This window comes from Prionailurus bengalensis, chromosome D3, assembly GCF_016509475.1.
Source record: "Prionailurus bengalensis isolate Pbe53 chromosome D3, Fcat_Pben_1.1_paternal_pri, whole genome shotgun sequence".
Classification (NCBI taxonomy): Eukaryota; Metazoa; Chordata; class Mammalia; order Carnivora; family Felidae; genus Prionailurus; species Prionailurus bengalensis.
This window is the reverse complement of record NC_057356.1, coordinates 69,480,340-69,498,601: the sequence shown is the minus strand read 5'-3', so window position 1 is coordinate 69,498,601 and position 18,262 is coordinate 69,480,340. Positions and strand designations below refer to the sequence as shown.

General features: G+C 49.7%; 1 protein-coding gene across 2 annotated transcripts in view; it reads left to right on the top strand.

The window, feature by feature from the left end:
• MYO5B (myosin VB) overlaps positions 1-18,262 on the top strand; it is a 334,060-nt gene that overhangs the window by 268,339 nt on the left and 47,459 nt on the right. For both annotated transcript variants that reach the window (XM_043558788.1, XM_043558787.1), the window contains exons 20-22: positions 1,191-1,347; positions 3,165-3,404; positions 10,825-11,058. In XM_043558788.1, the coding sequence (XP_043414723.1) occupies positions 1,191-1,347; positions 3,165-3,404; positions 10,825-11,058 (631 nt within the window). The remainder of the gene's footprint in view (positions 1-1,190; positions 1,348-3,164; positions 3,405-10,824; positions 11,059-18,262) is intronic.

Below are 18,262 nucleotides of genomic sequence, written 5' to 3'. Positions count from 1 at the left end.
ATTTGGAAGTCAAACTTTGACAAGCGGCTGTTCAGTCACTTCTGCTGGAACATTAAAAGGAAAAAAAAGCCCCTGAGTTACAAGCCAGATCAGGCATCCTTTGTATCCGAAAGTTCGAGATTGCTCATGCTGGCCTTCACATCCTTGCTGTAGGCTGTTTCCCCGGGCTTAACCAGAGATGACGAACGCCACTGATCACCTCTGAATCACCAAGAGATGATCTCTGGAACAAAAGCTATAGAAATAGAAAGTTGTCAGCACCAACGCTAAGTAACCGTCAGCAGTCTGTGCCCGTAAGCCAAGTCATTGCTGAGTGCCCCTGTGTGTGCAACTCTGTCTTACCCAGAGGACAGGGAGAACCTAAAACAGAGTTGGCCTGTGTTCTCCCTGCGGGAGTTCGTGCCCCGGGGGACATGCAGGGCCCCCATAGGGAGAAAGTACCTACGAAGAGTTAGACTGTCGAACCAGACTCCCTTCACGCGGGGTGGGGCTGGTGGGTTCCCTCCTCCTCCCGGGCTTTGCTAGAGGACTTCTGAGAGCCTTTCTAACTTTTAATACTCTGAGTTTCTGAACACTTAGTATGCACCTGGCATCAAACAAAGCCCTGAAGGGTAAGAAGTGTCAGACTAACTTTGTCTTACTTGGGGGGTGTGGTGGGGAATGGAGAAGCGAAACAAGAAAGTAGAGATGTCCATGCTTCATGCGTCCTAGACGGAAAGGGCAGGGGAGATGAGAGAGCAGGGAGATAGGGTGCAGGCCTGTGAAGGTTTTATTCATTCATCAAATATATACCAAGCACCTGCAGGCCTGGCCCTTGCTAGATATGGGGGGCATGATTGAGAGCTGGCTGTTGGCATCTCCAAGCTGAGTGAGGTAAGGAGACCGACAGAAGCATAAACGTGGTGTCAGTGGGGACTGCCCAGGTTGGTGGGAGGGGTTCACGGGAGGGGGAGTAAGCAGGGCTTGGGAGGCTCAGACTGAGCTTTAAACTTTTGGGAAGACCTCTTAGACAACACGGAAGATGCTCATGCTGCCATTCAGGGCCTGAGCTCCAGGTACCTGTGGCATTGCTGTGTTCTGAGAGCGTGATCAACATGGGCTCAGCCTGGAGCGTCCAAGCACATGGCTTGCGTTCACACACGGCTCCCAGGCCTCCGTCAGCAGGGCCCGCCTGCGCTCTCCCTCCCCAGGCTGGCCGAGCATCTGCGGAGGACGCGAGCAGCCATCATGCTCCAGAAGCAGTACCGCATGCGGAGGGCCCGCCTGGCCTACCAGAGGGTCCACAGGGCCACCGTCACCATCCAGGCCTTCACTCGGGGCATGTTCGTGCGGAGAATCTACCAGCAGGTGTGTAGTCACTCCTCCCCGCCAGCCCTGCCCCGGGGACTCAGGGGCTGCAGACTGGGAGTCAAAGCAGCAGCAAATGGATTGTTGCCACCACGAACATTGTGGGTGTGCTCCTAACTTTCTTCTAAGTGATTTGACACTAAAGTATAGTATATTAGAGTCTTCCAGAGAAACGGACCGTATGTGTGTGTGTGTGTGTATACAAATATGGGGACTCTCAAGAAATTGTCCACATGGTTATGGATGCTGGGAAGTCCCATAATCTACCATCGATAAGCTGGAGGCCCAGGAAAGCCAGGGGTGTAAATCAGTCCATGTCTGAAGGCCTAAGAACCAGAGGAGCCAATAGTGTAAATCCCAGTCCCAGTGCAGGAGAAAATGATGTCCTAACTCAAGCAGTGAGGCAGGAGGAAAGGGGCGAATTCCCCTTCCTTCTGCCTTTTGTTCTCTTTGAGCCCTTAGGGATGATGCCCTCCCACATTGCAGGGAGGACAGTCCACTCATTCAGAGGCTCATCTACTGTAGAAACGCCCTCAGACGCACCAGAAGCGGTGTTTAATCTGGGCACCGTGAGGCCTGGCAAGTCCCCACGTGAGAGTAACCATCATAGGTTGGATGGGTGCGTGTTGTCATGCTCCTTTGACAGCTGAGATGCTCAGGGACGCTGTCCCCTGCCCAAGGGCACTTGGTCAGCCAGTGGCAGAGCCTGGTGACCTGTCTTGGGTTCGCTCAGACTTGAGAGCAGAGGGCAATATGAGGTATCATCAGGTCTCACCGCTTCATTTAGTGGGTTAGGAATCTGAAGCCCAGCAAGGTAAGGTCAGGGCAGCAGGACCCCGACCTCCCTGCCAGGCCATTATTCCAGTGAAGCCGAGTTACTCAGGTAGCCTTGAGTCAGGACACAGCCATTCCAGCATATCACTCCGATACAGCTGAAGCCCAAAGCTAGGATGAAGGACAGATTGGAAGGAAAGGTCTAAAATATTCTTTTTTCCTAAAGAGAACATTTTTCTCTTTTATGGTCAGAGAAGGTCTGATTTTCTAATAAAACACTGAAGTGACCGTGAAAAATCAAATGTGATCAGACACCAGGGTGGCACCGAGTGATGTAAGATGGGGAAACCCAAGTCAGTGGGAGGTCGTTGTGTGAACGTTCCTGGGAGATCAGTGACGTCTGTGTGATGTCCTCAGGGAAGGGGCACATGACATTTGGGAGGCACTAGGCTTGAACTCAGCTCTATCTTAGAGCTGTGATACTGGGCATATTTGCTCGTTTATTCATTTATCCCACAAATACTTCTTTTGCAAGGCATTAGGGTAGACACATTGAGGATCTCGTTTTCTGAGTGGTTGGTAACTTGATAGAAAAAGGAAAGTGAATTACAAGCCATATTTGTACCTATAAGTCATTGGCTCATCATGGACTCTGACTAGAGAATCTCATCCCCCGGGCTCCCCATCACCAGGGAGGGGAGCTGAATCTGTTGAATGGGAAGATGCCAGCAGGGTTTATCTTCAGGTCCCTCCAACTTGGGAGGTTTTTATGCTGTGGTTCCCTAACCAATAAAACAAAGTAAAACAAACTACTAAAAACAAGAGTTTAACAGCTGCCTCTCTGCAGGTAGATAGGCTGCTGTAGAACTTAGTTAAAACTTGTTCATGAAACAAATGGCCACCAAAACTTTGTTAGGCATGTCCTCTCTGCATCTCCTAAAACTAGGCCAGTCTTGGCTCTCCCTTCCTCCAGGCAGTGTGTGAGCGTCCCTCATTCCTGTCCTGCAGTGCAAACCCACCAGGTGTGTGCTTGTCCCTACCAGGTCCTCATGGAGCACAAGGCCACCATCCTCCAGAAGCACGTGCGGGGCTGGGTGGCACGTAGGCGCTTTCAGCGGCTGCGGGGCGCGGCCATCGTCATCCAGTGTGCCTTCCGCATGCTTAAGGCCAAGCAGGAGCTGAAGGCCCTCAAGATCGAGGCCCGCTCAGCAGAGCACCTGAAACGTCTCAATGTGGGCATGGAGAACAAGGTGGTCCAGCTGCAGCGGAAGATTGATGACCAGGTCAGCACCAGGAGCTCCCTGCCAGGGGTTGGGGGCTGTGGGAGGCACCAGGGGGGCCTTTGAGAGAAATCCTCAGGGAACTGCTTGTGTCAGAGAGCTGAGGGAGCACAGACATCCCGAGAAGATCACTCCACTCTGCAGGAACATCTCCTGACTAGGGCAGACAGAATAGTGCCCCCAAAGATGTTTGCATCCTAATCCCCAGGGCCTGTGAGTATGTGACCTCACATGGCAAATGGGACTTTGCAGATGTAATTAAGGGTCTTGGGATGGGGAGACAAGCCTGGATTATTTGAGTGGGCCCAGCGTATTCACAAGGGTCCTCGCAAGAGGGAGGCAAGAGGGTCAGATTCAGAAAGGATGTGGTGACAGAGGTTGGAGTGAGGCAGGGCCATGAGCCCAGGATGCAGGCAGCCTCCAGGAACTAGAAAAGGCAGTAACATGAATTCCCCACTGGAGCCTCCAGGAGGAACACAGCCCTGCTCTGACCCCTTTTAGGCTTCTGACCTCCAAAACCATAAGGTAATAGATTTGTATTGGTAACTTTATGGTAATTTGTTACTACAGTAGTCAAAATCATGGTCTCCTGCCCTTGTAGAGGCAGCCTGGGGTAGTCATCTTAGCTGATGTTGATGGGGAGGTTTCGCTGCCTGCCAGGCTCTGTCCTGGTGCTTTGTATGAACTTGTTTAACCCTCACAACAGCCCCATAAGGTGAATAGCATCATCCTCCATTCTTGACAGGTGGAGGTCACACAGGTGACCTTGGAAGGCCATGATTTGAACCCCACTGGTCTGGCTCTGGAGCCCATGTTCTTTACCACTTTGCTCTTTGGCCTCTGTTGCGTTGTGTGGTGGGAAAAACACATGCTTTGGAATCCGAAAGAATCCAGTTCACATTCAACTCTGCTGCTTAGAAACCAAGTGACCTGATCCCTCCATGCCTCAGTTTTCTTATCCATAAAATGGGGCTTCTAGGGCTGGAAGAAGAGTGAGTGAACATGCACAAAGGATCTGGTATGCTCTAGGGAGCCCAGGAAATGGTTACCACTATTATATTTATGCTTTTTCCTTTTCCTACCCTAACCACCTTCTCAACCAGTCCCACAAGTGACAAGTCATTGGTCAGGTCTCTATGGGTGTGGGGTATTGTGCAGGGCACTGTAGGGAATCCGAAACAAGCCCAGGATGCTCGACACCCCCCACCAGGTCAGAAAGATGAGAAAGGCATGTGTGCACACACTCCCATACACCCGCTTTTTTGGTGGCTCCAGTGGCCAATCTTCTTCATTCTCCTCTTTGGAACAACTTGGTGCTTGAAAGTTTCTGGTGCTTCGTTAGGCTTGGTGAGCAGAGGATGACTTTGACACACATGGATGCTGTATTGCAAGGGAACAATATTAAGGTAGTGTGGCCAACAGCATCCACTACCCTGATGATTTCCTGTGCACTCTCACGTGCCACGCCCTGTGATCAGTGTTTTATGTTCACTCTCATTTGATCCTATAGCAACTTTGTGAAGTGATTTTACAGATGAGGAAATTGTGGATCAGGGACATTAAGTACCTTGCTGAGGTCACAGAATTAGAAAGTTCTAGAACCAGCGTTCCAGCCCAATCTGTCTGATCCCACAGCCATAATGAGGATGATGCTAGTTTTCTTAACCCCAAACATCACTAAACTGTTAGCCCTTCCCTGTGTATCGTCCTTGCTAATATGGGTTCCCAGCGTTGAAAGCAGGCTCACAGTTAGTTTGCCTCATGCAGGGTAGTAAGATGACCATAGGAGCAGGATCCTGCAGTGGCCTGGAGGGTTTCAATCACCTCCTGAGAAAGTACAGGGGAAAGGGAGGGAGAAGAACACAAAGAATGCCACAGTGTGTTTGTGCAGTGTTGAGAGAGAATCCGAGTTGGAATCACCAGGCACTGCCCTGGAGGTCACTCCCTTGTATTGCATCTATTCTAGGCTGGGCGTTTTTTAAGCTTCACAAGACCACAATAGGTCAAGAAAATAAGCCATCTTATACTTAAACCACCTACCCCAAACAGCAGCCCAGAAGTATCGTATAGACGGTAGTAAAATGTCCCTGCTTCTCTGCTCTTGCAAAGACCAGTCTTCTCAAGAAGAAGCTGTTGTCCTGGATGTTTATGTTCCTGATGTGAGTTCAACAGGGTGTCTGTTTTGCTTGAGTACTTAGGGAGCAATACAGCAAGTTGAAGTGCAGGGTGGAGGACACTAGGTACCTGCCCCTGGTCGGCCTGCAGTGATAATGCCCAGTCGTGGATGAAGGCACATCTGCCCAGAGGGATAGGACTGGAAAGGATTGGCCATTTGAAAAACTCAAGTACAGGGAGGGGCCCAGGTTTTGTTATTGTCGCTGTTGTTGTTCTGGCCATTGATCACTGACCACAAAAGACATTTGCATAGTTAAAATTTGCCAATTAACCTTCTGAGTAAAGTGTAGTCAGACGAGTGGCTTTGTTGGCCACCCTGCCAGGAGCCCTGTGTACTGCCCAGTCACTGCAGCCCTCGGTTTCCAGCCCCAGGGCCCTGCATTGGCGTTGCTGATTTCTGAAGTTAACTGGTGAGGTTAAAAATAAATCTGATATTTTACAACCCACGTGCTGGAACATCAAAGAGAAGCAGATTTAAAAGGCCTATTTTTAAAAAGAGCTTTTTGCCTTAAGCTTCCTGCTTGGCAAACATCTGTGAGTGGTGGCAGGTGCTATCCACCCTGGGCAGGCTGCCCTATGTGCAGAGGGTGGTCAGAAGAGGCAAAAGGGGTGGATTAGATCCCGCTTCCTGGTACCCCTCCCTGCATTGCCCAACTATGTACCAGGCACATTCTCCTGTATTAATTTATGTAATCCTCACCAGGACCCTGTGAGATAATCTCATCCCCACTTTAAACTGAGGCACAGAGGCTAAGCAGCCTGCCCAAGGTCACACACTATAAGTAGCATGGCTAGGACTGAAAAACTTGGCAGTCTGGCTCCAGAGAAGGTTCTGTCCCCAACCAAATTATAGGATATCTGCACATTAGGAGATTCTTTTGACTTAAGAGAATTCCTCAATCCGAGGAGGACTCTTAGCTTTGTTTTGGGTTCATTCACATATAGATGGCATTCCTTGGACCAGTTGGTCTTCTACAGTGGGGTGTGTGACCCGGTATCAAACATGCTTGACATTCTTTCGTGAGAAGGAGGCATCAGCATAATCTTGGTACCAGGTCTTCAGAGATGCTTGTTTATTGAAGTCTCTTGGCAGATGGGGCTGGCCATTTGGAATTGTCTTTCTGTTCTTTGTGTAATGCCCAGAGACAGCTCTGGTCACTGCTCTCCTGACACACGAGGTTCTTAAGCCGGAAGGAGAGGACAGGCAAAGACGTCCCAAGGTATTTGTCAGAGCAGCATGGGGTAGTGGACAAAAATCCTAGCTGGATGGGGGCCTGAGTTCTGTCTCAGTTACACTTGTACCAGAGTTGACATCTTGGGATTACGGCTGAATCTGTAAGCGGAGATTGGCCTAAGATTTCTAAAGTAACCTCTAGCTCAAAAATTAACCGATGCTATGATGTGGCTAAAGTAGTGGTTGCCAACTCCAGGCTGCACTATAAGATTACCTGGTGGAGTTTTTTTGTTTTGTTTTAAAAGTATTCCCAGTGTCAAGGAGTCAGCAAAGGAGGAAATTGAAGGATAACATGAGGGTAAGGTTAGTGCCAAAATTCATGGCTAAGGTTTCGTGCACCCAACAAAGTGACAAGACAAAATTGGCACCAAGTTCCCAAGCAAACAGAAAAGAAGGAAATAGGATCATTTGAGAGTTTAAGAGAAAAACTGTTGGAAGAGGATTGGAGCTGTCCCTTGTACTGAAACTTTTTCCCGTGGGCTTTTGTAATCTGTGATCTCAGAAACTGCTACTTCAGAATATCTTTAAACAGTAAATAACAGTAACAGTTCCTGGGGCCGTTTCTTACACTGTCCCTGATGCAGGCCTGTGCTGTGACATTTTTTAGCCAAAATGATGTAGCCTATGAACTTGGCTGTCTACAATTCTGGCTTTATTCAGACACAACATGTGGAGTGAGTAGGCCATTTGAACCTACAATTTTTCTTTTATAATGAGGGTCAAGTTTTAGACCTTTAAGAGTACAATGCTGTATTTAAATGTTTTATCTGAAAAAATTTGATAGAATTATATGGATTCAGTTAGTAGCCTTTTAAATCAGACTGGTTCAGTATATTTAGTATACACTGAGTAGATAAGTTAAATTAGTTATTTTATGATTCACAAGAGCATCCAAGTACGTTTGAGAAATAGCATAATTCACAGTTTTCTGGCCTCCAGTGCCTCAGTTTCCTTAACTGAAATGGGGATATGAATCAGTCTCACTACATAGGATTTTGAGAGTTGGGTGGAGTTAGTATATGTGAATTATGTAGTACAGTGCCTGCCCCATAGTAAGCACCCAATGAGTGCTGGTAGCACATGTGAAACATGTTATTTTTCATGATGCAGATAGTCTTGGAATGATTTCCTCACCTCCTTCCCCAGGGGTCTATAGACCATTAATTGGGAACTACTTGAAGCCTCTTCCATACAGTTTGGCAGGTTGTTCACTGCACAAGGATAGTTGGCTATGGGGACAAATAGGGCTGAAGACCATCCTATGCTCTGCTCATCTGACTGTGAGCCCTGGAGCATTGCTGCCCTGTGGAATCTGTGCATCCCTGCAGCTGTGTCCATGCAGAGACGCAGCTCTGTGGACCTCCTTCCTCCCTGGAGGTGGTGCCCTTTCTGGTTTATACAAAAGTGCTGTAGAGGTCAGCACAGGTCTTGGGATCATGGACTAGAGGAACAGGTGAATGCCATATCCCTCAGGTGGGGTAATACTTCAAGCCTAAAAAATCTTGCCAAGCAGACCTTTGAGAGGGGAAAAAAAGCTTTTGAAAAAGTAACAAATAGGAGAGTCTCAAGTTACCTTCCCAAACAGGTTCCTTGTTGGCAGTTGAGGACAGATCTGTGCCCTTCAGTAGTAGGGGCAGAGTAAGCATCCTCTCAGGATATCTGAGGAACCCAAGGAGAATAGGGGTCTGTCTGGAAATCCCCAGATTCTGGTATTAGGAAAGGGTCTTCACTGGGGCAGGACAGAGTGGGCCAGCTCTCCAGGTCCTACTGACAAAGGCAGCTCTGAGGAGCTTAGCTGCCATTGTAAGGAGGGTTTCTGGGGTCTATGGGGGAGCAAGTCCCCACCTTCCACCCACACATACCCCGTGTCAGGCTTGGCTGCACAGCCATGGGCACCTGATATGGACCTCATGGCATGAGGATAAGATGGGAAACTGCTGGGTCCTTCTGGGGTCTTCCTTTCTGAAATCATTCCTGCAGAGCACAAAATGTGCAGCTGTAGTGAGTCCCCAGCAATGATTTTTGGATGCTGCTGATGACCTAGGGAGGTGCCCAGGTGCTGCTCTTAGGAATCTCCCCACCACCTCAGGTGATCAGCCAAGAGTTCAGACTGAGCAAAGAAGACAGCTCCCGTTTATGGGGCACTTACTGTGTGTCAGGCATCAGGATATCCCTGAATCTTGATGAAACTCCAAGGAAGGGCTTACCATTGTCCCCCTTCCACATATGAGGAAACTGGGGCACAGAGAAGTCGAGTGATCTGATCGGACGTATGCAGCTGATCAGGGATAGAGCTGAGATATGAACACAAGTCTGTATGCCTCCATCCACTCTTAACATCCTGACTTCCCCAAGTCCCATGTCCACCTGGATGTTAGCATCCACGAAGAGTCGACCTCCTGGAGAGTCACGTTATCTTTGCATGAGGGTGCTAGGGTGTCCTCTGTGTCTGTGGCAAGATGCTGTCATCTGCAGAACATAGTTCTCCCTGAGAGTCTACAGAGGAGTGGGAGGTGCCAGTGCCCCTTGCTACCACCACCATATTTTGTGCCTTCTTCCATACTCCACACTAACTCCAGTCGGAAACCCCTAGATCCCAGTCCTCTGCTCCACTCTCGTGATGATCTGAGCCAGCTGTGCCATCTGGAGGTGACCGTTGGGCTGAACCTAACTGCCAATCTGGAGTGGAGAAGAGTGGACATGGCTAACCCACCACACACTCCCTCCCTGAGTCCACTCCCCTTGTGCAGAGACCTTTCAGCCTCCAGGCAGAGGACTCAGACCAGGGCAGGGGTGGGTACAGGCAGGATTGAGTTTTCTAAATGGATGACACCTAACTGGATTTCTCATGATTACTTCAAGCAGCGCTGGCTGCCAGACCAGACATAAGGGCATTTCCTATTGTAACCGGAGGATTTCCCTGGACTGTAGGAGAGTCTCTTTCTGTGACATGAAAATAGGACATGTTCTACTTGGATGCCAACAGCAGGTCCCAGGCTTGAGGTCCCACAGCATGAATGGCATCGTGCACTGGGCCCAATGGCCATTCTTCGGCTTTCCGTGAAGCTTAATTTCTGATGTGAATTAGTAATTGATTCCTGATGCCCCAGTTTATTGGTATTTTAACCAACAGCTCTGGTCTACTTGGAGGTCCCACAGAGAATACCAATGAAGAATAATCAGTGGCTGTTGGTTGCTTGGAGAGCCTTACTTCACTTTCCCCACAGACCCCTTTCAGCGGGTGCTCTCAAGTCCTGCAGCACCAGTTTTTGCCCATGTTGACACGAGCAGTTGACATTGGCCCTAGGTCCCCCGTGTTTCCTGTGTGAGCCCTTCTGTAGTGCCCTTGCAAACCTGAACCAGGCACCTGTGGGGATGTTTCTCACTTTCCTGTTGTTCACTTGGGTGCCCAGTCTGCAGGGGCAGATGATGAATCTGCCAGGGCATCAGTCTGTGGAGTTAGAGTCTTACAGGGTGAGGTGACAGGTGGTAAGAGGGACCCTGGGGCCCTGTAAAGGGCCTCCTTGGAGGAGGGTATACTGAAGGGGTCCTTTGTCTCTGAGCTGGCGATTAGGTTGCAACTCTTTGTGCCAGCAAGTCCAAGGGCAGGAGGGCCCTGTGTAAAAGAGCAAGAAAACCTGAAAAGCAAAGGCTGCAGATCCAGGAAGCCAGCTACGTTGTTCCCACAACTTAAAATTAGCTGCAAGGTCTGTCCAGCTAAACGTAGAAGGCTAACTGCTGTCAGCCAGCTTCCAGCTCTGCCCTCGCTCAGTAATACTTCTTGAATGTCAGCTTTGGTGTTTTTTCTGTTCCTGTATTTCTCCTGGGTTCACAATAGGGTCCTGTCAGGGGGGATGCTGGGAAAGCACTCAAGTATGCAGTGATTGTGAGATTTAATTCCACCTTGGAAGTTCCTTTTTTTTTTTTTTTTTTTTTTTTTAACTGCCATCATGTTTTTTTCCTGCCCCAACAACCTTACTCTCCACCTCTCCCTCTCTGCTGGCTTTCTCACAGAACAAAGAGTTCAAGACTCTGTCGGAGCAGTTGTCGGCGGTCACCTCCACACACACCATGGAGGTAGAGAAGTTGAAGAAGGAGCTGGCCCGCTACCAGCAGAGCCAAGGTGAGGACGGCAGCCTGAGGCTGCAGGAGGAGGTGGAGAGCCTGCGGGCGGAGCTGCAGAGGGCCCACTCGGAGCGCAAGATCCTGGAGGATGCCCACACCAAGGAGAAGGATGAGCTGAGAAAGGTACGTCGAGGCCAGAGAGAGCCTCTTGGCGGTGGCCTGGCCTCCAAAGTACCCCTTCCGAGACCATTTCTTCTTCCAGCTGTAAAATTGACACAGACTTTACTGGGGCTTCTGCCCACAAGCTGACCATCCCTCTGCATTTGGACGTGAAGTGTGCCTACTTTGGGGTTAACACACATGAGCACGTGCCATTCACCGAACAAGTGTTATGTTTCACCATTGGCTGAACACAATGGCATCCCCTGAAAGGAATACACGTGTGTGCCTTGGGGTGTATTTCTTACAGTCTAGAAATAGCCACCACATCATCTCTGTGGCCTGAGCCCTTGTTAGCAAGAGGCGTGGTACAGAAGTAGTGACCTTTCTTCTTGACATTGCAGGGATTGGGGCAACCTTTAAACATCCCTACTTGTAGCAATCATATTTTGGGGACTTTGCCTTAAGTGTCAGTGCCGATGGTTTCAGCCTGACTTGTCCATTCTGGTTGGTGTGCTCTGTTTCTCTCTACCGCATAAAATAGAACTTCTTGGGATTGGCCCCCACTCCCCCATCTCAAAGTCCGGATACGAAGATTCCCTTCTCCTCTCCCATGTTAGCTATTCAAACCAGGAATGTGCCAAGTGCCCATTGGAGAGTCCTCCATGGATGCAGGGCACAGCCATTTGCTCTTGCATCTCTGCAGTGACCCACAGACCACAGGGCAAATAGCGCCTCGCCCCATCATTTAGTGCCTCCATCACTGGAAGGTCACAGTGGGGTGAGAAGCTAAGGATGAGGGAGGGATTCAATGTTCCTAATTTTGGAATAATAACTTTAAGTGTTTAAAAATTGAAGCGGGCTAAATGCTGCCTCAGAAAGGGTCCTGGGGTAGATATTGCAATGGCCAGATTCTCATCCCTGTACTGCCATTGCCAAGCCCACATGGGAAAACTTACTGGCTTTGGTTCTCTCATATGTTTGTCTGTTTTTAAACAGTATAGATCATCTCTCAGGTTTCTAGTGAATGTGGCAACTGGCCAACTCCATGAGATACTATTTGGTGGCTTCTAGAAGGAAAAGGCCCCCAGCCCTGCTCCATAGTGCTTCCCTCTTCCTCTGCCCATTACCTTCTCCTGGCCTGAGAGTCCCCCAGACACCACTAGGGAACATGCAGGCTGCTGTTAGAGATGACGGAGTACAAAGCCACTTGGGCCAGCTCATGCTGAACTTGCCTACATCATTTCCCCGTCCCAGGCAGAATTTCCACACCACCAGCCACTGCTTTCCCTGATCCTGTGGATTTCCCAGGTGTCGGAGATGGGGCCCACACGGGGACTGGGTGATGAATGAAGTGAGACCTGGGGCTTCCTGGTCGCATGTGGCTAGCCCAACACAGAAAAGTAGGAGCTTCTGTCCCCAGTATGCCACCCAGATAAACCTGTCAGCTCACCCACCAGGAGGCCTGAGGTGGACTTCATTCTTTGAGATAAAGCATGGGGTGCTAGGAAGCTCCTGTTCGAATGTAGCTGTAAGCCTGTCACCTACAAACTGTGGGATTCCACCCTTGAGGTCTATTAACTGTGGGAATGGAGGGACAGTAACCCTTCCATGTGAATAAAAAAACAAGACCGTGGAATCCAAAGGCAGAGAAGAAGCCAGGATTAGGACTGGAAACCCTTGAGATTGACCCTAGGAGGGAAAGAAAAGCAGGTTCCCTGCATGTGCATACCCGTTGGATGAGACACGTGGGAAGTATATGTACTCAGATCCACAAAGCTAGCTGTCTCCTGTCTCCGCCTCCACAGAGAGCACTTGACTTCTCAGCTCCCCAGCCACCTTCTCTGCTTCCCCTTGGGCACTTTGATTTGAGGACTTGGTGCTTTAAAGATGTCCAAGTCTCTATCCAAGGGAGTCTGAAGGCTTACATATGAAACTCTTCCTGGGCAGGGCAAAACAGAGAAGAGCCTCCTTCCTTTGCTCCTTAAAATAGTTTCCTAGGAGTGTGTTGAGCTAGGTTTTAAACACAATGAGAGCTTGGAACTGGCAAGAAGACCAGTCTCAAGGCCACTACAAGAAGGGGAAGAATAAGCACAGAGGCAGGACAAGAAAAGCACCTTCTCCGACTCCAAATGCAAGCAAATCCCAAACTAGCAACAGGAGAAGAAACTGGCATGAGATGATTCATTAGGTGCAGCATCCACCTGTCTCCAGGAAGAGAGTGGAAGCAAAATGGCCTCCTCCTCTCGGGTCTGGAAAAGCTTTTTTATTCTGGTGGCTGTGAGGTGGGTGAGTAGCAGAGCTAAGCTTCCCCCCGCCTCCCGCCCTCCATCTTTTGTCCCTGGTCAGGGTTTAATATTTATCAAAGGCACCGTGTCCAATCTTAACAAATGCTGAATAATCAGACAATTGGTTTCCTCTCGGGCTCGTCTAGAGGCTGCTCTGCCTTGAGCGAGATTGATGAGACGGGCAGAGCACAGTGAGGAACAGACTGCTCGTAGGTGTTAATTAATGGGTTTGATATGTCTGTCAACAAATGCTTTATTGGAACTGGTATCCTGGAAAACTTTGGGCTCCCCACTGCTGATGATACCCATTGTCTGGCCATGTGGCTGAGCTGCCCTTGGGTGGGGGGGAAGTTGGGTCTCCCTGGGGGCAGGAATTCCCCACTGTGGCTGCAGACCCCCAGCCACGTGTTAGTGGGCACCCTCTCTGCTGAAGGCCTCCATTGTTGTGGCCTTCCCCCCAGAACAGTCGCACCCAGGCCTTTGGCCTCCCCTCCTTTTAGCCCGTGTGATGGGTTCTTTTTTAAAGCTATCAGTTACCCCATGCTGGCTGTCGTGTGCTGCTATGCCGTCTTGTACAGTTGAGCTGTTTTGTGTCTGTGGGGAAAGAGACGTGGTGCCCAGGGCTGCCCTTGACACAGAGTTATGGCTCATTGTCCAGAATCTGCTCCAAAGGCCTGGCTCGGGGAGAAGAGTGGCCCCCAGCCGGCTTCCTAGCTCTGAGCAAAGGTCCTTGACACATGTGAGGGCTGAAGAGCAGCCCCCGGGCTGAGCGTCCAACAGTTAGGGCCATGTGTTGTATTGTGTCCTCTGTCACCAATCTGCCAGCCTCTGCTTGCTTACCTTGGGTAGTTCCAGGATAAACGTTTGGGGTTTTTCCAAATAGAAGTGGAGAAGTATCGTGGGGATAGTGGGTTCCTTGCAATGGGGTGTTTCCGGTCTTTCCCCAAAGATGCAGAGTAGACTTCTCTGGCCAACTAAGACATCGAGTTGTGCTCCCAGAGCTCCAGGGTTTGTGGTTTGGAAGGAAGCTGATGGTTATCAGAACCAGTATTCTGTGCCAACTGTGTGGAAGGATATCAGCTCATTGACGAAATCATAGAAATCCAGGTCCTTCATCCATTCACCAGATAGTTATGGGCTGCCTCTATTTGTTAGATGCTGTTCTACGCACTGGGGCAAAAGGAAACTATTTTTTAAAGTCCTCTTGTTCTTATGGAGCTCACATGTTTGGGATTATGAGAGAATGTACAGACAGGAATCGAACACAAATGATCCATCGTGTGCCATAAAGAAAAATAAAGCAGAGTGAAGAGGGATAAAGAGGGACCTCTGGGGACAGGGAGAAGTATGGCTTCGCTTATGGCAGCCAGAGTCCCTCTGTCTCTGAAAACACACCTTAGTGAGGGGCGAGTGAGCCATGAGCATTTCTAGGAAACAGGTAACAAGCGTAAATAGCAGTTGCAATGGGTGGGAATAGGCTGGGTGGGTTTGAGGACCAACCAGCCATTGGGCTGAAGCAGAGTGAAGGACAGAGGACTCAGGACACAACAGTGGGCAGATGATGAGCCTTTTCTGATAGACATTGTCCAATCAGTTGGCCCTATGGTTTTCTACTAGAAACCTTGCACTTGGCTCTTTTTTTTGTATAAATACCCAACTTGATGAACAAAACAACTAAAAGCTCAGAGCTACATTTGTATCCCTAAAGATGAACTAGTAAAGGCGGTTCTTGAGCATGAACCTGGGGTATTTGTTTCATTTAACTTACCAGGGGCTAAATTAGCCTGATAGTGCTAGGTTTTACCCCCAATGTTGGTTCTGATGATCTGTCCCAAATAACCTTTTAGAAGAAACGCTCCAAGTAATGTGGCGTGCAAGAGCTAAAAGATGCTCGCTCCACCCCTTGCCCCGCCCAAGAGAAAATGGAGCTGCTGAATGTGTGAGTCCTGAACCCTAGTGAAGATGTTAGCGTGCTAAAGGGAACACAGCTGCCTGGTTCTGTGTTCTGTGTCTCTCACTGTAGGCTGCATTCCTGACCGTTCACAAAAGGGAGACCATTTAGCTGCAGGAGTTTGTCACCTACTGTGCCTGCCAACAGACATCCCATGTGCTAGCTGGTTGGGAAGACTGAGGGGTGACCAGTGCCTGGGGAAATGTGATAGGGAAGCCTTCTCTGTCCTCCCAGGGTATGGAGCCGATTGTGGGACCTGCCCCTCCTGCTGTTCACGGAAGAGCAGGAACGTGGGCCCACCTCCAGGGCTGTTCAGGCAAGGAAGAGAACAAAGCTCCCCAGGGTCACTTTGATGTAGGGCTCAGAATGACAAAGCTGAGTTCCTCAGAGGCCTGCCTTCATGAATCAAAGCCTCAGGGGGAGACAGAGGGAAGAAATGAGGCTCAAGCACATTAGAAGACTTCAAGCTAGGTACATGCTGTTGACCATGGCTTTCTCAAACTAGTCTTCCCTGAGATTCTAGATCATAAGTGGTTGCAATAAACTTAGACTACATTGCTAGGAACGGAGGTCTCTGGTCCAACCTAGTGGTAATGGCACGCACACTCTACTGGCCAGGCGCTGTGTTGCATCTCAGAAGGGTGTTGACTGTAGGAAGCGCAGAGCAAAGTAATGACCGTGAGTGATCTCAGATGACTTCTCAGGTGACCACATGCTCCGTGAGCCATCTTCATATTCAGAGGGTGGTTAAGGGGAACACACATTGACTTAGATCAGGGAATTCAGAAGTTACAGCCTTGGGCCTTGTTCCTGGCTGAGGGAGAATGGAGTGTCGCCCTCCAGATGTGGCACCAGGTCGAGCTTCACTTGAGGCCCCACCAAGGCTTTCTTTTGTAGAGGCACACGCCTTGTGGTTTCTTCCGTTGGCTGTTTTCAGCTTGTGCATCAAGGAACATGAGAGCTATTTTTACTATTTGCCAAGGTACTCATCGGGTGAACCATCTTCAATAATAGAAAATGAGAAGCACTTGAGTACTTTTTCCCCCACACTGTTTCTCTTGAATCATTTGATTAAGTAACTCTTGTGTTCCAGATGTTTTAGTCAACCACAAACCCATTCATTAAAAAAAAAAAAAAAAATTGAACCCTTTTTTTGTTTAACTGAGAAAAGCACAGGCCTCTTAATGGGATGCGTGGGGTCCTCCCTCCAGTCGCATTGGGCCGGGCTCTGATGACACGACAGCCTGGCAGTGGTCCAGGGGCCCAGGCTGCGCAGGTGGGTGAGGAAGCAGAGCAGTCTCTCTGGGTCTCTGGAGGGACCGACAGGCCCTGGAATCGCTGAGCATGGGGCACAGCCCACATGTGCAGGATAGGAGGCCTTCCTGGAGGAATGAATCATGGTCCTAACCAGATGAGGAGAAGTCCTCAGTAAAAGGCTAGGGAAGAGTGTGGCAGAGGGAACAGGAAAACGCTCAGGTGGAAACCAGAAGTGGGGAGAAGCTGGGCTCCACTCAGCCCGTTTTAGGGAGGTGTGTGGAGGAGGTGAGCTTATCCTGGGGTCAAAGGGTGTGAACCCATTCTCCAGTTCTCACTTCTGCTACCCGCCCGGCCTCGTTTCTCAGCCAGCGCCCCCTGTCCAAACCACACGTGACCACGACAGAGCTGTTCCGCCCCCAGACCGAGGCTTCCACACCTCCACACCTGCTCATCTTCCCACCCGGAGTGCCCTCGGCTGCCTGTGAAATCCCACATGTCTCACTGAGATGGCCCACTTCTCCTGGGAAACCTTCTGGGGCCTCCATCTGTTCCCTGTTACCTCCTTTCTAAATCCCCTCAGGGGTGCCTGGGTGGCTCAGTTGGTTGAGCAGCTGACTTTGGCTCAGGTCATGATCTTGTGGTCTGTGAGTTCGAGCCGCAGGTCGGGTTCTGTGCTGACAGCCTGGAGCCTGTTTCGGATTCCGTGTCTCCTCTCTCTGCCCCTCCCCCACTCATGCGCGCGCGCTCGCTCTCTCTCTCTCTCTCTCTCTCTCTCTCAAAAATAAACATTAGAAAAAGTTAATAAATCCCCTCATAGCTGTGGTTCTCAACAAGAGGCCCACAGGAATATTTTACAATGTCTGGAGACATCTTGGTAGTCACAATTAGCGGGGTAGAGTTACCAACATCTAGCGGGTAGAAGCCAGGATGCTGCTCAATGTCTGACAGGACAGCACCCCCCCCCCTCCCGCCAACAATGACAAATTATCTAGCCTAACATGTCAACAGTGCTGAGGCTTAGGAACCCTGCTTTCCAGAGCTCAGCTATGAACCTTACTGGTTTTCTGCTACACACACGTCCGCCTCTCCCGTTGGGCTGGATGCTATCTGAGGGCGGCCACCTCTAGTGTTCCTTATTTTTGCCTCTCTGACTCCTGGCACAGAGAATTCTGTCAGGAACCGTCTGATGGGTGACTGACAGCTTTGCCCTGTATCATCCCCGGGGACAGAGCTAGGCTTGGTGAGCAGTGGCCTGTGATGACCAAAGGGCACCACTCAGTGTTTTTTCTTCCATTTCTCACCCTCGCCACCAAAGCAGATTTCGGTCTTTGCAGACGCACCATATCAACCGTGCTAATTGTAATAGGCAATAACTTGTTGAGAAAGAAGAGTTTGTTATAATTAGTTATATGTATATCTTTAAAAAAATTTTTTTTACATGTTTTTGAGAGAGAGAAACACAGAGTGCAAGCAGGGGAGGGGGAGGGAAAGAGAGCGAGACACAGAGCCCGATGTGGGGCTTGAACTCCTAAAGGGTGAGATCATGACCTGAGCCAAAGTCGGACACTTAACCAACTGAGCCACCCATATATGCATATCCTTTTACCAGCCTTTTCTTGTTTGATATCCTGAGGGGAGACAGAACATGCCCCTTTGCCTGACTCTCCATGGAAGAGTTTATAATCTGCCTGGTGGGTGAGGGCTCTGCTCAGTACCAGAGTGGTGTCAGAAT